This window comes from Macaca mulatta, chromosome X (genome assembly GCF_049350105.2).
Source record: "Macaca mulatta isolate MMU2019108-1 chromosome X, T2T-MMU8v2.0, whole genome shotgun sequence".
Taxonomy (NCBI): Eukaryota; Metazoa; Chordata; class Mammalia; order Primates; family Cercopithecidae; genus Macaca; species Macaca mulatta.
Window position 1 is genome coordinate 54,171,108 of NC_133426.1, and position 25,212 is coordinate 54,196,319.

Here is a 25,212-nt window from a genome sequence, read left to right on the forward strand (position 1 = left end):
AATTTATTATAACCAAGAAGATTATATACCTACCTGCAGCTCACACCAAGCAACCTCAACCCATGTTTCAGTGTCCAGTCCTTTATATACTGTTTTAAATGCTCCTCTTCCTAGTTCTATGTCAAATTTCAGGAATCTGCCACTAGGAGAAGTAGCAACAGCCTTCATTTCTGCTTCTTCTTCCATTTCCTTTTCATTTTTCTCCTTGAAACAATCTTTTGAGATTTCCAAGGTTGACTTTGAACACTGTTCATATTTAACTTCTTGTCCACCTCTCAGCACATTTGAAGGAAGTTTATCTACTCTTGGAATATTCGTTGCAGCCTTAATTCTCTCATCTTTGGGGGATGATTCGGCAACTTTGTCATCTTCCGTCATTTCAACACTCTTTCGGAAAAATCTCTTCCTTTCTACAGTTTCCCCAGAAGCAGAGAAGGTGCTGTTTTTCTCCTTTAGTCTAGCTTCTACTGTCAAAGTTGCAGCAACCTGGGGAACTCTGTTTTCAAATGAAATTCCATCAGGTTTCTCAGAATCTTCTGTGCTGGCTGGATCCCCTGAATCAGTGGCCATTGTAATTAAAGTTGGCACTAAAATTTTTCCTGTTTCTACTCTTCAGTCCAGTTACATCTCAGGTATCAGAATTATCAGAATGGACTTCCTTTTGCGTGGTCATGTATTTCCATGGCAACCTGAAGGAGGGGAAAGGATATTTTAAAATCACCCTACAAAGGAAATCATTAAGGAGAAAACAAATCACCTGATTTTTTAATCCCTTTTTCCTTAATAAGAAGTTTATTCTTTTTTCTGTCCAATCTTAGGAACCAGCAGACTCTAGGGACTGTGTCTTATCTTGTTTACCATTAGTCCTCAGTGCCTAGCAGACTACTTAGTATATGGCTCAATCTGTCTTCATATTGCATGAATATTGGTTAGAAACCTAGTTCTCAGCTCCATCTGTCAATCCATCAAACTCAAAACGAGTACCCAAACCCTGAGTTCACTTAGCCACAATGTGACAAACACAATAAGTAAAACAACCACATGGTTTCTAGGTGGTTTTTGTCTAAAATTCTGGAATTCATCAATAGTAGTTTCTTTTACTGTACTAAAATATACATAGTCAAATTTACCATTTTAACCATTTTTAAGTATATAATTCAGTGGTGTTAAGTACATTCACAGTGTTCTGTAATCATCACTACTATCCACGCCCAGAGCTTTTTAATCATCCCAAATTGAAACTCTGTACCCATTAAACAATGATTCCCTATCAGCCCTCACCCACCCCTGGTAACTTCTATTCTACTTTCTGTCTCTATGAATTTGCTTATTCTAGGTAATTCATATAAATGGAATCAGACAACATTTGTCCTTTTGTGTCTGGCTTATTTCACTTAGTATAATATTTTCAAAGTCCACTGATGTTGTAGCGTGTATCAGAATTTCATTCCTTTTTTTTATTTATTTATTTATTTTTTTTTGAGACAGAGTCTTGCTCTGTCGCCCAGGCTGGGGTGCAGTGGCCGGATCTCAGCTCACTGCAAGCTCCGCCTCCCGGGTTTAGACCATTCTCCTGCCTCAGCCTCCCGAGTAGCTGGGACTACAGGCGCTGAATAATATTCCATCATATATTATAGACCACATTTTGTTCGTCCCATTCATTTGCCAATGGATTGGACTGTTTCCACCTTTTGACTATTGTGAATGTTGCTGCTATAAACATCCAACAGTAATTTGAAATAATGCAAATATTTATAAGCTTGCCTTCAGATTTTAACAGAAACTATTGTCAAATATTAATATACTATCCTAAGACAATAGCAAGAAAGACTCAAAACCATGTATTCTTTTAAATTAGCAATTCTACTTATAGGAACTTGCCTTAGAAAATAGTCAAGAATCCGTGCAAAGATTTAACTATAAAGATGTTCATTCTAGCACTTATGGAAAAAACTAAACATAAGCCTAATTGGTGTTTAATTAAGTATCTCAAAATGAGGTAAGCCACAGCATTAAAAATAACACTGTAGGCTGGGCGCGGTGGCTCACACCTGTAATCTCAGCACTTTGGGAGGCCGAGGCAGGCGGATCACTTGAGGTCAGGAGTTTGAGACCAAACCAGCCTGGTTTAGTGAAACCCTGACTCTACTAAAAACACAAAAAAAATTAGCAGGGTGTGGTGGCGGGCGCCTGTAATCCCAGCTACTCAAGAGACTGAAGCAGGAGAATCACTCGAACCCGGAAGGCTGAGGTTGCGCCACTGCACTCCAGCCTGGGCGACAGAGACTCTGTCTCAAAAAACAAAACAACAACAACAAAACACTGTAGTCTTCAGTGAGATAAAAGATGTTCCCTATATATTATATGGTTAAATGTAAAAAGGAATACATACAAGCTTACAGAGGTAACTCTGAAATTATGGATTTTTCTTTCTGCTTTTTGGTATTTTCTAGAACTTTGCACAATAAACATGTGAAAATATGTGGGGTAAAGTTTTTCAAGTGAGTGGTCAAACCACCAATAAGAAAATGCTTCCCTTCTCACCACAATCACGCACCGCAAAGTTAAGCCTGTATACTTCTTACTATGTTAGGCACCTCGAAGGGCACAGTTTGTCACAAAGATTTGTTAAGAATTATGTCAAACCAAAAATGCACAGAAATATAAAACTTGAAAAACTGAAGGAAAAAAACCCTGAACTAAAATAAACAAAATAAAAATAAACAAAATAGAGACAAATACTCCAAGTTGTTCTACACATTCAACTCACTTCATCAAAATTCCAGCTGGTTTCTTTGTGGAAAACATCAAGCTAATCCTAAAATGCATATAGAATTTCAAGGGACCCATAATAATTAAAGCTTATACAATCTTGAAAAAGAACAAATTTGGAGGATCCATACTTTTTGATTCAAAAACCTACTACAAAGGTACAGTATTAAGACAGTATAGTCCTGGCATAAGAATAGATGTATAGATAAATGGAATAAAAATTGAGTTCAGAAATAAAGCCATATTATTTATGGTTAATTGATTTTCAACCAGAATGGCGGTGGGCAGTGGCTCACGCCTGCAATCCTAGCACTTTGGGAGGCCAAGGTGGGAGCTCAGGAGTTCGAGACCATCCTGGGCAACATGCTGAGACCCCGTCTCTATAAAATACAACACATTAGCCAGGCGTGATGGCAGGTGCCTGTAGTCCCAGCTACTCGGGAGGCTGAGGCAGAAGAATCACTTGAACCTGGGCAGTGAAGGCTGTGAATCACTTAAACCTGGGAGGTGGAGGTTGCAGTGAGCCAAGATCTCACCACTGCACTCCAGCCTAGGTGACAGAGTGAGACTCTGTCTCACCCCCGCCCCACCCTCCCCACCCCCCAAAAAAACCCACAAGGTTGCCAAGAAAATTCAATGGGGGAAAGAATAGTTTTTCCAACAAATGGTGCTGGGACAACTGGATATCCACATGCAAAAGAATGAAGTCAGATCCTTTAGTAAGTTTTTCTGGGGAAAAAAAAAAAAAGGCTGAGTTGAGTCTCAAAGAAAGATAATTAGCTGTTGTTTCCTGGCTTTTTAATGATTGCCATTGGAGAAATAGGAACACTTTTACACTGTTGGTGTGACTGTAAACTAGTTCAACCATTGTGGAAAACAATGTGGCGATTCCTCAAGGATCTAGAACTAGAAATACCATTTGACCCAGCCATCCCATTACTGGGGATATACCCAAAGGATTATAAGTCATGCTGCTATAAAGACACATGCACATGTATGTTTATTGCAGCACTATTCACAATAGCAAAGACTTGGAATCAACCCAAATGTCCATCAGTGACAGACTGGATTAAGAAAATGTGGCACATATACACCATGGAATACTATGCAGCCATAAAAAAGGATGAATTCGTGTCCTTTGTAGGGACATGGATGCAGTTGGAAACAGTCATTCTCAGCAAACTATCGCAAGAACAGAAAACCAAACACCGCATGTTCTCACTCATAGGTGGGAATTGAACAATGAGATCACTTGGACACAGGAAGGGGAACATCACACGTCGTGGCCTATTGTGGGGAGGGAGGATGGGGAGGGATAGCATTAGGAGATATACCTAATGTAAAAGATGAGCTAATGGGTGGAGCACACCAACATGCGCATGTATACATATGTAACAAACCTGCACGTTGTGCACATGTACCCTAGAACTTAAAGTATAATAAAAAAAAGAAAGAAAGATAATTAGCTGATCCAGGCAGAGGGAAAATCACAAGCAAAGGCATTAAACAGTATGGAGTAAGTGTATGAGTGGTATCACGAGCAGTTGTTTACATGCATATTAGAAGAAGCAGGCAAATGAGGGCAGAGAGGCAGAGAGACACCAAGGACTTCTATGCCATACAATGTAAAACAAGGAGACCCATTAAAAAGCTACTGCAACAATCCAGAAGAGATGATGAGGTTTGAATGAAAATAGTGGCTGGAGGGATAGGTTCCCGACACATTAAGGAACTACTAAATGCAAGAAAATCTACTGTCTGAATGAATATGGCTGTGAGGGAAAAGAAAGAGTCTTACGGTGACTCACAGAAATTTGCCAGCCAGATGACATTACTAGGACATATCTATGTCAATATCAAAGCTAAGAATTGAACTCATGAAAGTCTCTATGAGGTTACACTGTCAAATCAATATACTTCCAAAGTCACTTAATAAGACTAGTGTTGCATGCAAGTAAAAAAAGACAACTAGTTTAACTCTTTATTTTGAAATAATTTTTGACTTGGGAAAAAAAAAAAAAACCTACAACAGCATAAAAAGAATCCAGTATTCACCGATGTTCCCCAAATGTTAAACATTTTAGGTGAGATTTTAAACCTCAAGAGCAAAACTCCACAAGTAACACAAAAAGACATCTAAGCAAGGAGCCAAAAATAGTTAAGTCAGATAATTTAAGTTGGAAAGCCTTCAAAATTTTTTACTACAGAACCTATTTTTCAAAAAATAAAATCTTTGGCTGGGTGCAGGGGCTCATGCCTGTAATCTCAGCACTTTGGGAGGCCGAGTCGGGTGGATCATGAAGTCAGGAGTTCCAAGACCAGCCTGGCCAAGATGGTGAAACCTCATCTCTACTAAAAATACAAAAATTAGCCGAGTGTGGTGGCGGGTGCCTGTAATCCCAGCTACTCAGAGGCTGAGGCAGAGAACTGCTTGAACCCAGGAGGCGGAGGATGCAGTGAGCCAAGATCACGCCACTGCACTCTAGCCTGGGCGACAGAGCAAGACTCGTCTCAAATAAATAAATAAATAAAATATTTGAGGCCAGGTGCAGTGGATTACGCCGGCAATCCCAGGTACTCAGGAGGCTGAGGCACAAGAATTTCTTGAACCCAGGAGGCAGAGGTTGTAGTGAGCCGAGATCACACCACTGTACTCCAGACTGGATGACAGAGTGAGACCTTGTCTCAAAAATAAATAAAATAAAATAAAATCTTTCACCAGACACAGTAGTTCATGCATATAATCCCAGGAATTTGGGAGGCGAAGGAGGGAGGATCGCTTGAGCCCAGGAGTTTGAGACCAGCCTGGGCAACATGGCAAGACCCCATCTCTACAAAAAAAATTACAAAATTAGCTGGGTATGTTGGCATGTGCCTGTAGTCCAAACACCAGGAGGTTGAGGCAGGAGGATCCCTTGAGCCCAGGAGGACAAGATTGTAGTAAGACTGACAGAGCCACTGCACTCTAGCCTGGGTGACAGAGACCTTGTCTCAAAAACAAAAACAAAAACAAAACAAAACAAAACTTTGCCTTCAGGTCCATGATGTTGGGAAAATTTTTTTTTAATTTAAAAACAACGGGCTGGGCTGGGCATGGTGGCTCACACCTATAATCCCAGCATTTTGGGAGGCCAGGGCAGGCCGATTACCTGAGGTCAGGAGTTCCAGACCAGCCTGGCCAACATGGCGAAACCCCATTTCTACTGAAAAATACAAAAATTAGCCAGGTGTGGTTGCTCATGCCTGTAATCCCAACTACTTGGGAGGCTGAAGCTCAACAATCACTTGAACCCAGAATGCAGAGGTTGCAGTGAGCCAAAATTACGTCACCGCATTCCAGCCTGGGCGACAGAGCAAGAACCCGTCTCAAAAAAAAAAAAAAAAAAAAACAAAACAAAACTTAGCCAGGCATGGTGGCATGCCCCTGTAGTCTTAGCTACTGGGGAGGCTGAGGTGGGAGGATCACCTGAGCCTGGGAGGTTGAGGCTGCAGTGAGCCACTACGGTCCAACCTGGGTGACAGAGTGAGACCCTGTCTCAAAAAATTTAATTAATTAAAATAAAAAACAAAATAAAACCTTATTCAGACCCCTAATATAATAGAGGAGTGGCAAGTACTGGTGCTCTGGTATAATAATTCTAACACCTGGCTTCCCAAAGTATAGGATAAGAAGCAAGTAAGAGCTGGGTGCTGTGGCTCACACTTGTAAACCCAGCACTTTGGGAGGTCAAGGTGGGTGGATCACCTGAGGTCAGGAGTTCGAGACCAGCCTGACCAACATGGTGAAACCCCATTTATATTAAAAATGCAAAAATTATCCAGGTGTGGTGGTACGTGCTTATAATCCCAGCTGCTCGGAGGCTGAGGCATGAGAATAGCTTGAACCTGGGAGGCAGAGGCTGGCAGTGAGCCAAGACCATGCCACTGCACTCCAGCCTGGGTGACAGAGAAAGACTCTGCCTCCAAAAAAAAAAAAAAAAAAAAAAGCAAGTAAGAAGAATGAAGAAAGAAATCTTCCCTCAGTCTTAAAAACCAGTACCCTAAGACAAAAATGTGTCACTAGAGACAAGGAGGGGCATTTTACATGGATAAAAGAGTTAATTCATCAAGACAATATACCAAATACACATCTAACAACAGAGTCCCAAAATACATTTAATAAAAACGGACAAAATTGGAGAACAGATAATTCAATACTAGCAAAAGATTTCAATACCCCACTCTCAATAATGGAGAGAGTAACTAGACAGAAAACCAACAAGTATATGGAAAACTTGGTCAATACTATCAATCAACTTGACCTAAGTGACATCTACAGAACACTTCACCCAACAATAGCAAAATAGACATTCTTTTCAAGCACACATAGAACATTCTCTGAAAAAACAAAATCATATGCTATGCAATAAAACAAATCTCAACAAATTTAAAGAGATTGAAATCATACAAAGCACGCTCTCCTACCAAAAATGAATAAATTAGAAATGAACAACAGGGTAAGGATAGACATATAGGTCAACGGAACTGAGAGTCTAGAAGCCCTAACATTTACAGTCAATTGATTTTCAATATGGAGGTCAAGACCATTCAATGGGAAAAGAAGAGTTATTTCAACAAAACTTGCTAGCACAACTGCAATCCACATGCAAAAGAATGAAGCTGGAACCCGACCTCATACCATACACAGAAATTTAAAAGTGGATCATAGTCCTAAATACAAAAGCTAAAACTATAAAACTTTTAGAAGAAAACATTAGAGTAAATCTCAGTGACTCGGGTCAGACAATGAATTCCCAGCCACAACACTAGAACCACAAGCATAAAAGAGAAAATTAAGAAGCTGCGCCTCAGCTGGGCACGGTGGCTCACGCCTCTAATCCCAGCACTTTGGGAAGCCAAGGCAGGTGGATCACTTGAGGTCAGGAGTTTGAGACCAGCCTGGCCAACATGGTGAAACCCAATCACTACTAAAAATACAAAAATTAGCCGGGCATGGTGGCATGTGCCCATAATCCCAGCTACTCAGGAGGCTGAGGCACGAGAATCACTTGAACCTGGGAAGCAGAGGTTACAGTGAGCCAAGATCACGCCTCTGCACTCCAGCCTGGGCAACAGAGTAAGACTCGGTCTCAAAAAAAAAAAAAAAAAAAACCCAAAAAAACAGAGAAGCTTCACCTCATCAAAAATTTAAACTTTTGTGCTTCAAAGGATACCTTCAAGAAAGTGGTGAAGACAACCTACAGGGCAGAAGAAAGTATGTGCAAATCATATATGTGATAGGGGATGGTATCAAACTATATTAAGAACTCGATAATGGCCGGGCACAGTGGCTCACGCCTGTAATCCCAGCACTCTGGGAGGCCGAGGCGGGTGGATCATTTGAGATCAGGAGTTCAAGACCAGCCTGGCCAACGTGGTGAAACCCCATCTCTACTAAAAATGTAAAAATTAGCCAGGCGTGGTAGTGGGTACCTATAATCTCAGCTACTCAGGAGGCTGAGGCAGGAGAATTGCTTGAACCCAGGGGGCAGAGGTTGCAGTGAGCCAAGATGGAGCCACTTCACTCCAGCCTGGGCAAAAGAGTGAAGCTCCATCTCAAAAAAAAAAAAAAAGAATATTACTGGGCAATAACGAATGGTGTCAGGTGTGGTGGCACACACCTATAATCTCAGTTACCCAGGAGGCTGAGGTGGCAGGATCACTTGAGCCCAGAAGTTCAAGGCTGCAGTGCGCTATGATCACACCCATGAATAGCCACTGCCTGCTAGCCTGCGTAACATAGCGAGGTCCCATCTCTAAAAAATTAAAAAAAAAAAAAAATGGAGTATTGATATACGCTACAACAAGGATGAACCATGAAGACATTATGCTAAGTGAAAGACGTCAGAGGAAAAGACTGCATACTATATGATTTCATTTATATGAAATGTCCAGAAAATACAAAGCTACAGAAACAGAAAATAGATTGGTGGGTGGGGCTGGGGCACAGGAACAGGATCGACTGCAAATAAACACAAGCAATCTTTCGGGGATGATGGTAATGAACTAAAACTGAGTTGTAATCAAGATTTTACAACTCTATAAATTTACTGAAAAGCATTGACTTTTATATTATATTTGTAAATTCTGTTATATAAATTGTATCTCAATAAAGTATGATGTCCTGGCCGGGGCCAGTGGCTAACACTTGTACTCCCAGTACTTGGGCGGGGAGGGGGGCCGAGGCAGAAGGATAGCTTGAGCCCAAGAGTTTGAGACCAGCCTGGGCAGCAGAGGGAGACCCTGTCTCTACAAAAAATAAAATTTAAAAATATAAGCTGAGCATGGTGGTCTACGCCTATAGTTCCAGCTACTAGGGAGGCAGAGGTGGGAGGATCACTTGATCCCAGGAGGCTACAGTGAGCCATGATTGCAACAGTGCACTCCAGCCTGGGCGACAGAGAGAGATTCTGCCTCCAAAAAAATTTTTTTAAAATATGGCTGGGTGCGGTGGTACATGCCTATAATCCCAGAACTCTGGGAGGCCAAGGTGGGTGATCACCTGTGGTCAGGAGTTCCAGACCAGCATAGCCAACATGGTGAAACCCTGTCTCTACTAAAAACACAAAAAATTAGCCGGGCATGGTGGCGGGCACCTGTAATCCCAGCTACTCGGGAGGCTGAGGCAGGAGAAGCACTTGAACCCGGGAGGCAGAGGTTGCAGTGAGCCAAGATCGTGCCATTGCACTCCAGCCTGGGTGACAAGAGTGAAACTCTGTCTCAAAAAAAAAAAAAATTCTGAAAGTAAAACATTTTGATGAAAATCAAAACCATCACATTATCAAATATGCCTATTAAAAACTATACTACCCTCCCACCCCTCATTGTGTCCACTCTTATCTTTAGCCTGGCCTCCTGGGTTAAGAATCCCAGGAGGAAAGTAAAGGCCTGACAACAATAAGATGTAATAGCTGGTGACCTAAAGGTAAACAACAAGTAAGAAAAACTAGGCCAAGAACTTCACTAAGTATAACGTATCTGGGGCCATCATGGATTCAATGGCTTTTTTTTTTTTTTTTTTTAAGATAAGACCTCACTCTGTTACCCAGGATGGAGTGCAGCAGTGCAATCATGGCTCCCTGCAGCCTTGACCTCCCTAGGATCAAGTAATCCTCCCACCTCAGCCTCCCGAGTAGCTGGGACTACAGGCGTGAACCACCACACCTATCTAACTTGTATTTTTTTGTAGAGACAAGGTTTTGCCACGTTGCACAGGCTAGTCTCAAACTCCTGGGCTCAAGCAATCTGCCCTCATCAGCCTCCCAAAGTGCTGGGATTATAGGCATGAGCCACCATGCCAGGCCTCAATAGCTTCTTGACTATAGTATATGTGGGGCCATCGTGGATCTTGACCATAAAACAGTTTAAGAACATAGCTCAGCTGGGCGTGGTGGCTCATGCCTGTAATTCCAGCACTTTGGGAGACCGAGCACTTGGATCACAAGGTCAGGAGTTCAAGACCAGCCTGGCCAAGATGATGAAACTCTGTCTTTACTAAAAATACAAAAATTAGCCGGGCATGGTGGCAGGAGCCTGTAATCCCAACTACTCGGGGGGCTGAGGCAGATAATTGCTTGAACCCAGGAGGTGGAGGTTGCAGAGAGCCAAGATCACACCACTGCACTCCAGCCTGGGCAACAGAGCAAGACTCCGTCTCAAACAAAACAAAACAAAACAAAACTCAGGCTTGTGCTCGCTTTGGCAGCACATATACTAAAATTGGAACGATACAGAGAAGATTAGCACGGCCCCTGCACAAGGATGACATGCAAATTCGTGAAGCGTTCCATATTTTTAAATCCCAATATCCATTTTTTCTTTTTTTTTAGACTCTGTCGCCTAGGCTTAATTGCAGTGGTGTGATCACAGTTCACTGCAGCCTTGACCTCCCAGGCTCAAGCGATCCTCCGACTTCAGCCTTTCAAGTAGCTGGGACTACAGGCACATGCCACCAGACTCAGCTAATTTTAAACGTTTTTTGCAGACATGAGGTCAAGCCATGTTGCCCCGGCTGGTCTCAAACTCCTGGGCTCAAGAGATTCTCCCTCCTTGGCCTCCCAAAGTGCTGGGATGACAGTCATGGGCCACCATGCCTGTCCCCAAAATCCATTTTTAAAGATAATTCCATTCCAGTTATCCAGCAACTTTGTAAATTAGACTAATTTAATTTAGCCTCGCAACTTAATAGAAACGACTTTGGGCTTCAACATAAAAATATAAGTATTTTCTCTGGCAAAGGTGGAAAAATTCACATTTTCCATGAAAAACTGAGGAAATAACATTAATTAAAACTGAATTCTGGGCGGGCGTGGTGGCTCACACCTGTATTCCCAGCACTTTGGGAGACTGAGGCAGGCGGATCACGAGGTCAGGAGGTCAAGACCATCCTGGCTAACACGATGAAACCCCGTCTCTACTAAAAATACAAAAAATTAGCCGGGCGTGGTGGCGGGCGCCTGTAGTCCCAGCTACTCTGGAGGCTGAAGCAGGAGAATGGCGTGAACCCGGGAGGCAGAGCTTGCAGTGAGCCCAGATCGCGCCACTGCACTCCAGCCTGGGCCACAGACTGAGACTCCATCTCAAAAGAAAAAAAAAAAAAGCAAATTCCACTCCAAAGTCAGTATATTGACCATAGAAGATTCACATGTTCCTTTTGCAGTCTTTCAGCTTTGTGGTTCTGACCACAATCAATGATCACAAACATATGAATAACTCACTGCCTCACAGTAAAAAACTGAGTCTTGGTTCTCATAAACTAATATAAGACCTGACTGAACATAAAAATATTTGAGGCCGGATGCGGTGGCTCATGCCTGTAATCCCAGCACTTTGGGAGGCCAAGGCGGGTGGATCACGAGGTCAGGAGATCGAGACCATCCTGGCTAACACAGTGAAATCCCGACTCTACTAAAAATACAAAAAATTAGCCAGGCGTGGTGGCGGGCGCCTGTAGTCCCAGCTACTCTGGAGGCTGAGGCAGGAGAATGGCGTGAACCCGGGAGGCAGAGCTTGCAGTGAGCCGAGATGGCACCACTGCACTCCAGCCTGGGGAACAAAGCGAGGCTCCGTCTCAAAAAAATATATATATATATAAAATATATAAACAATATATAAATATATATAAATATAAAAATATATATATAAATAAATATATTTGAGGGGATTCTTCAAAATCCATTCAATTTGGAGGACGTTAAAATATAAGAGTATTTAAATATATTTATCTAGAGTTATTAAAACACACTCGGAATGAGCTATTACCAAAGTGAATTTATATTTCCCGGAGTTTTAAAAATATTATTTTGGCAATTATAGGTACTGATGAGAAGAAATTAGAACCACAAAGAGGCGAGTCTAGAAACAGCATTTTTCTTCTCTTATTTCCTATCCCAGATCCTTAGGAGTTGAACTACCTTCATATGAACAGAAACCCCATCTCTACTAAAAATACAAAAATAAAAATTAGCCGGGCATGGTGGCACACGCCTGTAGTCCCAGCTACTTGGGAGGCTGAGGCACAAGAATTGCTTGAGCCCAGGTGGCAGAGGTTGCAATGAGCCGAGATCACGCCACTACACTCCAGCCTGGGCGACAGAGTGAGACTCAGCATCAAAAAAAAAAAAAAAAAAAAAAAAGAAAGAAAAGAAAAGAAAACAATGAGGGCTGAGCACCAAACCCAGATACGTGGCAATATAAAAATAGAGATCATCTCTTTCTTGAGGTTCAAAGAACTTTAGGTAGATGTTGGAACACAGATCGTCTTCTGTGCAAAATACTTCCAAGCCCTATAAATTCAGAAAGAAAAGAAAAAAATAAATAGCATTGTATTCATCTTGCAATCCCAATATAAGTATATAATTACAAAAACTTTCAGTTAAACCTTTGTTTTTTATTTTTATATCTTATATTCCTATTTTCAATATATAAATTTAACTCAGTGATATATATATACATATATGTGTGTGTATATATATGTACGTTGTGTTTATAAATGTTCTGGGAACAAGATAGTATCTCAGCTAAACTTTGTAAATCACCTTGGGTATTGAATATTTTCATTAATAATAGCTTTTGTGAACTTATTATTTTGAAATTCAAAATTAGCTGATCCACAAAAAAAAAAAAAAGAACACAAGCTTGGCTGGGAGCGGTGGCTCACGCCTGTAATAACCCCAACACCTGGGGAGACTGAGGCTGGCAGATTGCTTGAGCTCAGGAGTTCAAAACCAGCCTGGACAACATGGCAAAACCCTGCCTCTACAAAAAATAAAATATTAGCTGGTTGTGGTATTGTGCGCCTGTAGTCCTCGCTACTTGAGAGGCTGAGGTAGGGATGATCACCTGAGCCCAGGGAGATTGAGGCTGCAGTGAGCTGTGATCACACCGCTGTACTCCAGCCTGGATCACAGAGTGAGACTCTGTCTCAGACAAAAAAAAAAAAAAAAAGGAACACATGCTCTGAAGTGGGAGAAATCTGGAATCAAATATTGGTTCTGCCTTTCAACCTTTGGAAGAGATTTCGGGCAAATTATTTAACCTCAATAATTCTTGATTGCATCTGTGAAATCTCACAGGACCAATATGAAAATACACATATAAAATATTTAGCACAGTGCCAGGCACAACATAATAATCAATAAATGCAAGCTTTTATTTTCTACGTCTCAATAACCCCTAGGGACAGCACTATATTAAAGTACTATTCAACAATACTCCAGAAAACATTAAATGATTTTCAGGAGACTCTGCTTAGGAAGGCAGAAAACCATATATTTTCTAAAGTTTTTCAGTAATGAACCATGTTGGCATTGCCAAAGGGATATGCTCCAGTGACCAGGATAGTATCTCTTCTACATTCAGCAATGTAGAAACATGGCCTAGTGAGAAAGTTTACAAAAATCAGGCCTCAAACCTGGAATCTCTTACTAAGTTCACAGTTACATATAATTACCTACATGTAGCCATTTTTCCTTCATAAAATGATAAATACACTTATCTAAGCTCTAGGAATATATATAAAGACAACTGTGGCTGGGCACAGTGGCTCACGCCTGTAATCCCAGCACTTTGGGAGGCCAAGGTAAGTGGATCACCTGAATTCAAGTGTTCGACACCAGCCTGACCAACATGGCGAAACCTCGTCTCTACTAAAAATACAAAAATTAGCTAGGCATGGTGGCACGTGCCTGTGATCCCAGCTACTGAGGAGGCTGAGGCATGAGAACTGCTTGAACCCTGGAGGCAGAGGTTACAGTAAGCCAAGATCGCGCCACTGCACTCCAGCCTGGGCAATAGAGCGAGACTCCATCTCAAAAAAAAAAAAAAAAAAAAAAGCCAGGCATGTAGTATGTGCCTGTAGTCCCAGCTACTTGGGAGGCTGAAGTAGGAGTTTGCTTAAGCCTGGGAGGTTGAGGCTGCAGTTAGTAGTGATTGTGCCACTACACTCCAGTCTGGGTGACTGAGACCCCATCTCAAAAAAATAAAAGACATATATATACATATATAAAATACAATATATGTAATATATTTATATATATACACACATACACATATACATACATATAATACAATCATATGGCTCAAATATCAAATAAAGAAGTTTATAAAGGGCAGGCTTATTCCCAACTCTATCTCCCTTCCATTCAATTCCATTCGCCCCATCAACAGGTAACCACTCAACAGATTCTTGTGTATTCCTCCAGAATCTCTTCAGGCAAATTAACAAATATATGTTCTCTCCTTCCCTATCTACACAAAAAGTAACACAGTACACACCAAGCTCTTTTTATAGTCATAGTAACTTAAGATACATGTTTTTCCTTTTCAGTACATATAAGTTTCTCATTCTTATTTTGTAGTATTCAATTGTTTGCTATTATAAATAACATTGTAGATTTCATTGTACATATGTGTGTGTGTATGTGTGTGTATCCCTGAACTAGAATTGCTAGATTAAAGGAAATTTTTTTTTTTTTAAGACAGTCTCGCTCTGTCGCCCAGGCTGGAGTGCAGTGGTGCGATCTCAGCTTACTGCAACCTCCACCTTCCGGGTTCAAGCAATTCTCCTGCCTCGGCCTCCGTAGTAGCTGGGATTACAGGCGCACGCCACCATGCCCGGCTAATTTTTGTATTTTCAGTACAGACAAGGTTTCACCATGTTGGCCAGGCTGGTCTCGAACTCCTGGGCTCAGGTGATCTGCCCACCTCAGCCTCCCAAAGTGCTGGGATTACAGGTGTGAGCCACTGTGCCCTGTCAAGATCAAAGAAAATTTGCATATTTATTTTTTAAACTTTTATTTATTTAAGTATACTAATATATTCAGAATAACGTATGTAATACATGTGTATCTTTATATAATGCTGCCAAATTACCTTCCATGGGCAATGTACCAATTTAAACTCCTACCTCCAACGTGTGAGTGTCTCTTACCCCACAGTCTTGACAACAAAGAGTGTTATCAAACATTTTTATTTTTAACACTCTGATAAGTTTAAGCAAGGAATCTCAGTGTGGTTTCAATTAGCATTTATCCTACACACGAGGGCAAGCATCTTTCACATAAATAATCGTTAAAGTCAGGAATAAGCCAAGATTTCCTACTACCAACTGAGGAAATAAAACAAGACCTACAAATGTTAGAAAGTAGGAGACAAAACTCAAAACTTACAGACTACATGTTTATCTATCTAGAAAATCCAAGAAAATCAACTAAAAAACTATAACTAACAAGGAACTAACAAGAGCTCAGAAAACAGGCCAAAGACAAAATCAACATACAGAAATCTGCCATATATCTCAGTAATCATTACAAAATGTAATTTTAAAAAACGACTATCGACCAGGCGCAGTGGCTCATGCCTGTAATCCCAGCGCGCTGGGAGGCCCAGACGGGTGGATCACCTGAGGTCAGGAGTTCAAGGCCAGCCTGGCCAACATGGTGAAACCCCGTCTCTACTAAAAATACAAAAATTAGACAGGCGTGGTGCCGGTCGCCTGTAGTCCCAGCTACTGGGGAGGCTGAGGCAGGAGAATTGCGTGAACCCAGGAGGCGGAGCTTGCAATGAGCCGAGATTGTGCCACTGCACTCTGGCCTGGGTGACAGAGTGAGACTCTGTCTCAAAAAAAAAAAAAAAAAAAGTAAGTACAAGTGGCCAATACATGTACGGTAAGGGGATTGCTCAAACTCATTAGTAAACACAGGGGTACAAACTCAAATGATTCAGTATCATTTTTCATCTATCAGGATGCAAAAAGTAAATATCTGTTAAATTTGAGAATTGTATAAGAAATTTGGTATTCCATGCACTGTTGGCAGCTAAACTGGAATAGCCTTTTCATAGGGCAAATTCCGAGTACCTAGTGCATAACTGTCACCCAGCAATTCAAATCCTTAGTAGTATCGCTTGAGAAATATTCCTGCATGTGAACAAATATGTAGGTACAGGGCTTTTTAAAACTGAAACAATGTTTTAAATAGCAAAACAAACAAACAAACAAAATCAACCTGAAAAGAACTTAAATATCCATCTATAGGAGAATGGTGAAATAAACATGGTACATCCATACTGTGAAATAATAAGCATCTGTTTAAAAAATTCAAGATGGATATATATATACTGATATATAAAAATCTCCTACATATGTATACTATAAGGTGAGAAAAGTAAGTTGTAGTACAACACGTATATTACATCTACATACTATTTGTGTTAAAAAAAAAAAAACCACAAAACTGTATTTCTAAAGGTACTCATATATGGGTGAATGCATATAAAAAAGACTAGAAAGATATACTCTAAACTGATCCTACTAGTCAAAGCTAGAGAAGCACATAGGAAGAAATACTATGTATTAATCAAAAATAATGACGTGAACATATATATAAACACTGATACGAAAAGAGCCCTAAGTGACAATCTTTGGGAGAAAAATCATAAAATATATATCACATACTTGTTATTTGTATATGTACAAACATATGCATGTAAATACAGAGAAAAAAAGACTATATTCCACAACCAACTCTTTTTTTTTTTCTTTCATCCTTATTTTGGCAACCATGGAACCAACTCTTAACCAATGGTTATCTACGGGAGGGCAGGAAGTTTGGTTAAAAGGTGTTTTAATCTAATGCTGTATTACTTTAATTCTTTAAAGAAGAGTTGCCCATTAACAATCTGTACAAAAGAATCAGTTAAAAAGGCCAGGCGCGGTGGCTCATACCTGTAATCCCAACACTTTGGGAGGCTGAGGCAGGAGGATCGCTTGAGCTCAGGAGTTTGAGACCTGTTTGGGCAACATAGCAAAATCTCATCTCTATTTTTACAATAAAACAAAATACTGGCTGGATGCGGTGGCTCACACCTGTAATTCTAGCACTTTGGGAGGCCAAGGCGGGTGGATCATCTGAGGTCAGGAGTTCGAGACCAGCCTGGCTAACATGGCAAAACCCCACCTCTACCAAAAATACAAAAACTAGCTGGGCGTGGTGGCATGCACCTGTAGTCCCAGCAACTCGGGAGGCTGAGGCACAAGAATTGCCTGAACCTGGGAGGCAGATGTTGCAATGAGCTGAGATCTCACCACTGCACTCCAGCCTGGGTGACAGAGTGAGACTGCGTCTCAAAAACAAAACAATAAAATAAAGCAGAAAGACAACTCACGGAATGGAAGAAACTGTTTGCAAATCACATATCTGATTAGGGTCTAGTATCTAGACTATATATTTTTTTAAAAATTCTTACAACTCAACAATAAAAAGACAACCAACCACATTTTTTAATGGGCAAAGAACTTAAATAGACATCTCTCCAAAGAAGAAATACAAATAGTCGGCCGGGCGCGGTGGCTCAAGCCTGTAATACCAGCACTTTGGGAGGCTGAGACGGGCGGATCACGAGGTCAGGAGATCGAGACCATCCTGGCTAACACAGTGAAACCCCGTCTCTACTAAAAATACAAAAACTTAGCCGGGCGAGGTGGCAGACGCCTGTAGTCCCAGCTACTCGGGAGGCTGACGCAGGAGAATGGCGTAAATCCGGGAGGCGGAGCTTGCAGTGAGCTGAGATCCGGCCACTGCACTCCAGCCTGGGTGACAGAGCGAGACTCCGTCTCAAAAAAAAAAAAAAAAAAAAAAGAAGCAATACAAATAGTCAACAAGCCATGAGAAGCTGCCCAATATCATTAGGGAAATACAATTCAAAACCACAATGAGATACCAGTTCATACCCATTATGATGGCTATTTAGAAAGAAAAATAAATAAAAATATTTTTTTAAAAAACAAGTAAAAAACAGAAAGCAACAAGTAAGTGTTGGTGAGGATGTGGAGAAATGGAACCCTCATACATGGCTGATGGCAATGATAATTGGTGCAACTGTTATGGAAAACAGTTTGGTGGTTTCTCAACAAGTTAAACATAGGGCCGGGGACAGTGGTTCATGCCTGTAACCCCAGTATTTTGAGAGGCTAAGGCAGGAGGATCACTTGAGTTCAGTTTATGACCAGCCTGGGCAACGTAGGGAGACCTTGTCTCTACCAAAAGTAAAAAATTAGCCTGGTGTGGGGCATGGTGGCACACACCTATAGTCCCAGCTACTCAGGAGGCTGAGGTGGGAGGACTGCCTCAGCCTGGGTGGTTGAAACTGCACTAAGCCATGATCATGCCACTGTACTCCAGCCTGGGCAACAGAGCCCTGTCTCAAAACAAAACATAACATAGGATTACATAAGACCTAGCAGTTGTGCTCCTAGGTATACCCAAAATAAATGAAAACAGGTATTCAAACAAAAACTTGCATGCAGATATTCATAGCAGCACTATTCATAAAAGCCAAAAGGTAGAAACATCCCAAATATCCATGAACTGATAAATGGATAAACAAAATATGATATATCCATAGAAAGGAATAATACTCAGCCATAAAAGGGAATAAAGTAATGCTACATGCCACAACACAGATGAATCTCAAAAACATGCTGAATGAAAGCCAGACACAAAAGGTCATATATTATATGATTCCATTTACGTGAAATATCCAGAATAGGCAAATATTAATGGTAACCTGGGACTTGGAGGAAGGGAGAATGGGGAGTGACTGCTTACTGGGTACAGAATTTCCTTTTGAGGTGGTGTTAGCTGCACAACATCATGAAGTTACCTAATGCTACTGTACAACTGTACACTTTAAAATGGTTAAAATGGGGCCAGGCACAGTGGCTCATGCCTGTAATCCCAGCTCTTTGGGAAGTCAAGACAGGCAGATCACCTGAGGTGAGGAGTTGGAGACCAGCCTGACCAACATGGAGAAACCCTGTCTCTACTAAAAATACAAAAATTAGCCAGGCGTGGTGGTGCATATCTGTAATCCCAGCTATTTGGGAGGCTGAGGCAGGAGAATCACTTGAACACAGGAGGCAGAGGTTGCAGTGAGCCAAGATCATGCCACCGCACTCCAGCCTGGGTGACAGAGAGAGACTCCGTCTCAAAATAAATAAAATAAAATAAAATAAAACGGTTAAAATGGTAAATTTATGTTACATTAATTTTATCACAATTTTTTAAAGTTACTATGCTAACAGCCTGGCTAACATTGTGAAACCCTGTCTCTTCTAAAAATACAAAAATTAGCCAGGTGTAGTGGCAGGCACCTGTAATCCCAAATACTCAGGAGGCTGAGGCAGGAGAATCGTTTGAACTCTGGAGGCAGAGGTTGCAGTGAGCTGAGATGGCACTATTGCACTCCAGCCTGGGTGACGGAGACTCCGTCTCAAAAAGAAAAGTCACCATGCTAAAACACAGAAAACAATGTACTTCATTTCTTTCGGCCGGGCACAGGGGCTCACGCTTGTAATCCCAGCACTTTGGGAGGCCAAGGAAGGTGGATCACAAGGTCAAGAGTTCGAGACCAGCCTGGCCAATATGATGAAACCCCATCTATACTAAAAATACAAAAATTAGCCAGGCGTGGTGGCATGCACCTATAATCCCAGCTCCTTGGGAGGCTGAGGCAGGAGAATAGCTTGAACCTGGGAGGCAGAGGTTGCAGTGAGCCGAGATCGCACCACTGCACTCCAGCCTGGGTGACAGAGCAAAACTGTCTCAAAAAAAAAAAAAAAAAAAAAAAAGTTAATGAGAAAAATATATCCCTAAAAGGGCATTTAAGCTCATTTCTGCAGTGAGTCAATCTCAACATTTGCCAAACCAAATCTCATAACAAGCTCTATCAAAACAATTAAAAATTGTATCAATTCTACTTTTGAAGCTTTAAAATTTCTGAATGAATGTCTTATAGATGTTTTTTAGTCATCAAATGTCTCCTAACGGCATCATAAATGTTATGATCTCAAACAAAGATGGAAAAGACCCACTCGTTTGAAAGAATTCTGGCTTTTGGCCAAGAGACAAAATCAAGTATATCTGTAAATAGAGCTTGTCTACTTATATTGAGAGACTGAGAAAGGAGGGTCTTTTTTTTTCTTATACACAATTCCTTCACCACAAAAACATACACAAAAATTTAAGCCCTCCAGGAACAACAGTTAACTGTGGCCTGTCGGGGAGGCGGAAGGAGGGGAGAGTACTAGGGAAAAGAGCCAACTCATGCTGGGCTTAATACCTGGGTGATGGGTTGATAGGTGCAGCAAACCACCATGGCACACGTTTATCTATGTAACAAACCTGCACATCCTGCACATGTACCCCAGAACTTAAAAAATAATAAAATAATTATTTTTTTAAAAATCAGTTAAATATACTAATAAGTATTATTTAAAAATAAAAAAAAAATTAAGCCCTGTTAATTATTTTTATTTCAATTATCTGACTAGAAATCTGATAGCGGCCGGGCGCGGTGACTCATGCCTGTAATCCCAGCACTCTGAGAGGCTGAAGTGGGCGGATCACTTGAGGTCAGGAGTTTGAGACCAGTCTGGCCAACATGGGGAAACCCCATCTCTACTAAAAATACAAAAATAAGCCAGGCATGGTGGCACGTGCCTGTAATCCCAGCTACTAGGGAGGCTGAGGCAGGAGAATTGCTTGAACCTGGGAGGCGGGGGTTGCAGTAAGCCAAGATCACGCTGCTGCACTCCAGCCTGGGTGACAGAGCGAGACTCTCTCTAAAAAATAATAATAATAACCATTATTTTCCTTACTTCTGTCTACTCTGGTTCTTTGCAGCCACTGGCTTTATCATTTACTGGCTCAGCAATGAACAATACAGTAAAAACAGAAACTCTATGGAAGAAAGTTAAGTCAACGCTACAGAAATCTAACTCTTAAAACTATAATTATATAAGCAAACGTAAACCTGTGATATGAAGATCAACAATGGTCTAGAAGTCAGAATTCCGGGGCCCACCAGTTACTAGGGCAAGTCTTGTTTTTCTGGGCTTCATTTCTCTTTCAGATAGAAGGAGAAAAATGCCTTTCCTACCCGCCTCCCAACCGAAGTGCCGTAATAAAATTATGTACAAGGTATGACAGAACTCTAAAGAGGGAGACCTAACCTAGCTTGGTGGAGTTTTTGAAAAGGAAGAAAGGGAAACCAGGAAAGGCTTTCAGGAATAGCTGGTGACAGATGTTAAGTTTTAAAAGCATGAGTTCAAATTCAAGAGAAGGGGGAGAGAAAGCATTCCAGGTAGAGGGGGACATCAGAAGCAAAGGCAGAAACACCATAAATCTGTTTGTTATTCCCCTTCTTAAACAATCAAGAGTTCCTAATTCACCCCAGCCTCAACCTAAGATTCCAGCCTTATCTCATTCCATTCTCCAAATATACCATGCTTACACTTTCAAGACCCAAAATGTGAATGCCCTTCACTCTAGAAACATCGAGTTCAAAAAACTGGGAGATCGCCTTGCCTGGTTGAGTTAGTGCAACATTTCCAGGCTTTTATAGTGCCTTTATACTTCTACTGTACTATTTAATACATTAAGTATTCATCTCAATCTGAGAGACTATGAACAGAATATGACCTTCTGTATTCGAACTGTGGGTAGCCTAAACAAGGATTACACTCTTTCCAATATCAAAGCAGAATAAAAGAAAAACAGCATGGGAATGTTCTCAAGTTTGCAACATTTCCAAGAAAACTAAATATATATCAGTAAAATTTGTAAAAAAATAATCACAAAACATTAAAATCCATAACCATTAATCTTGACCCAGAACAGAATGAGACCAGGACAAGACATCCTTATCAGAAGATAAGTATTCACAGAACAAAATGTTCACGTAATCTGTTGTAATTTAAACTCACACCAAAAAGCGAATGCCAATTTTCAAACAAGATAAATTCGGAATGACCAAAAAAATCATGTACAATTATTTTAGTTCAAAGTCAGCTTTAGTGGATTTTTTAAGACAGAGTCTCACTCTGTCGCCCAGGCTAGAGTGCAGTGGCACAATCTTGGCTAGCTGCAACCTCTGCCTCCCGGGTTCAACAGATTCTTCTGCCTCAGCCTCCCAAGTAGCTGGGATTACAGGCATGCTCCACCACGCCCGGCTAAGCTTTAGTGCATTTTTGCTATCCTTTAATGCAAGGTATCTTTCCCTTGAGCTGTCGAGTTTAAACAATTTTTAAACACATCAATCCAAAGGATAGAAACTCTAAAAGACACCTGCTGCTCTGTCACATACTAAGACCTCTTCAAAAGTTCTCTTGGTATTACAACTTACTATAGATGAAAAACAGACAACGATATCTCCAAAAATTGGATATAATCACTACTATGCACAAGATTTTCACAACTCAAAGGCTGTTTTATTCATATAATTGTCTCAATCAACAGTAACTCTTAAGAAAAAATAGCCATACTACTCGCATCTGTTTTGAGGGTTCAGTCTCATTTTAACAAAGTCTCTCAACTCCCAAGATACGGAGATACACACGTGCAGGATTTCCACCCACACCTCATTATATAAATGTTTCACCACTCTTAACTAGTCAAACAAAACCTCTTTCAGTACAGTGAAGCCACCTCACCACTTTCATCCTCACCTATCATACCATCTCCTCCCCATCCCCAACCTGTCAGTCACACAACACACACTACCCCTTCCCAAATAACACCTCAGAATCTCCTTGAACCTAACACATTTACACAACAAGCCAGCAATATTCCTCACCCCATCCAGTCCCTCACACATTAGCTGAACCTCTTAATTAAATCTACTCTTTCCTTCATCCTATTCCCATCAATACAACTGAACTTCCCACACCCGAAGCGATCTTCCCTTTCAGTAGCTTCAATCTCACTTAAGTGATCACTCAGTCCTTTGTCAACCGTATCCTGGTCCCCCTCCTGTATCCTCCTCACCTTCCCCGTCCCCTGGTCTTCCATCAGCTCCCAAAGTTGTCACCCCTCAACAACCACCAAAAAAAAAAAAATCAAAAACAAAAAACAAAACAAAACAAAAACCGCACCTCAGCCTCAAACCTGCCCTTCCCCACTTTCCCCCTTTTCATTTTCCTCTCCGCCTATTCAGCGGTTTCGACAGCCCCTTAGCCCCGAGCCCGACCTCGTCCGGTACCGACTGGTGAACGCACTCACCCTGCCTCGGTCAAGCCGCCCCCCGCTAGGGCGCTTACTCCTAACAGACTCTTGGCCGCCGCTGCCTCCCTCCATTCATCCCTGGCCCATTCATCTCTCAGCCCGATCCCAGACACGCCCCCCGGCCTCCTCCCTCTCTCCTAGCGCCCCGGCCGGCCCGGGACCCTCACCAGATTAGAGGCTCTCGCAGAGGAGGAGACTCTGACTCTTTTGGCTTCTCCCTCGCCCTCTCTCGAGCCTCCTCTCGCCCCACGACGAGCCACACCGTAGAACAGAAACATACACACACACCGCCTCCTCCTCGATCGCCTCCTCCGATGCTTCTTACTCCTCTCCTCGATGTCTCGAGCTCCGCTCCGCGTCGTGTGCGCTTGCGCGCGCGAGCGTCTCCCCGCAAGCCCACCGGGCCAGCTACGGCCGGTAGGTAAAGAGCGGGCGGAGAGAGGGGAGCAGGGTACGAGCCCAAGCTCGCGCTCGGCCCGGAGCTGAGCAGACGCACGCGTACTCCAGCCAGGGAATTCGGACGGGTAGGAGAGAGGGGCGGAGGGGGGCGGGGAAGGGAGGGGAGAACAGCAGAGGGGGAGGGGCGGAGAAAGCCAACGGAGCAGCCCCAACTCGGAACCGCCTCTATCGCGGCGAGGTGCCGAGTGGCCAGCCAACGAGTGCGCGCGCACGCCTCCCGCCCCCTCGGCGCCGCGGGAGACAGGGATGCGCGTCGAGGAGAAAGGCTTCTCCCCCTTGCAAAGAGAAAACCTCTTAGAGGAAGCACGCGCGACACCTCCTGTGTGTTCCGAAGCCCTCTCGCTCTCTCAGCTGCTCTACCCTCTCCCCTCAGAGAAGAAGAAGAAAAGTCCAAGCACACACTACTTCCTAGCCCCCCACTGCCCACCCTTGGGTCTTCGCGAGCCTCTGAATGCGGTAGCACCGCTGTTAGGAGGTGATACCCGCCGGCACCTTTTCGCCCGCCACCCCTAACTCCCTTTTTCCAACTCCCGGGCTTTCTCGCGAGACCCATACCTGCCGGCTTTGGGATTAGAAGTCGAAGCACAGATTTACAAATACTGGCCTCCCAGTTACGTTGCGGGGGCAACAGCCACGGCATGTTCCCCCCGACCCCCAGGACCGCAGTGCGCGCGCGGGGGGGCTGGGAAACGACCAAAGCAGGGATGAGAAAGGGAAGCTATGAAACTGATTTTTGACGGCATGTAACCGCTAGGCCTGGGCACGTGCCCTGCGCCTCGCAGGCCGGTGCGATGTACCCTGGGAATTGTAGTTTTTCTTCCCACCTATGGTCGGACTCCCACCCTCAGTTTTACTCAGGCCTCTGACCGGGAGGGGGATTACCGACGCCATTTTGCCCGGAACAATGGCCCTCGGCCCTGATGGTGGCAGGTGGGGGAGGGAGCAATGCTTTTAAGGGTTCGGTGAACCTCCCCGGCCCCTCGGTGCCATAGCAACCCCTTCAGAAACCTGGTCCCGCCCCCTCGCCGCCGCCAGGCTTCTAGACCGCGCGCATGCGGAAAGGCTGCCTCCAACTGAGACTGGCTCTCTCTGTCTCCCACCGGCCACCTCCTTGAAAAACTCACAGATCCTCTAGCTGGTAGTGAATGCTGCTTCCTTCGAGCTTTCGGTACATGTTAGCCTCGGCGCAGCGGCTTCAAACTGCTTCCTGTGCTATGCCAGGAGCAGTATAGAATTGTTTCTGTCATTCTCCCATGAATAATCCCGGCCCGACAGAGGAGGAAACTGAGGCTCAGGAGGGGAAATGGACATGAATTGCTCAAGTTAATACTATTTGTGGAGTTAGAACTTGAACCTAGGTGTGCTCTTTCCAGAGCCGAGA

The 25,212-nt window shown here is 42.7% G+C and overlaps 1 protein-coding gene and 1 non-coding gene across 6 annotated transcripts in view; one reads left to right on the top strand and one right to left on the bottom strand.

The window, feature by feature from the left end:
* The window catches only part of WNK3 (WNK lysine deficient protein kinase 3), a 169,938-nt gene extending 145,319 nt beyond the window's left edge, over positions 1 to 24,619 (bottom strand). For 2 of the 5 annotated variants that reach the window (XM_077989069.1, XM_001089789.4), the window contains exons 1-2: positions 23,540 to 24,363; positions 34 to 689 (exon numbers count right to left, since the gene is read on the bottom strand). In XM_077989069.1, coding sequence (XP_077845195.1) covers positions 34 to 570 — 537 coding nt within the window. In that variant the 5' untranslated portion in view covers positions 571 to 689; positions 23,540 to 24,363. Of the gene's footprint in view, positions 1 to 33; positions 690 to 17,035; positions 17,099 to 23,539; positions 24,364 to 24,386 lie in introns of those variants that run through there. The other 3 variants (XM_077989070.1, XM_077989071.1, XM_077989072.1) reach the window with 3 other exon arrangements.
* LOC114675302 (U6 spliceosomal RNA) lies at positions 10,501 to 10,607 on the top strand. Its single transcript, XR_003726367.1, has one exon. It is a non-coding gene; the product is annotated as a U6 spliceosomal RNA (small nuclear RNA).
* Positions 24,620 to 25,212: the final 593 nt, after the last annotated feature.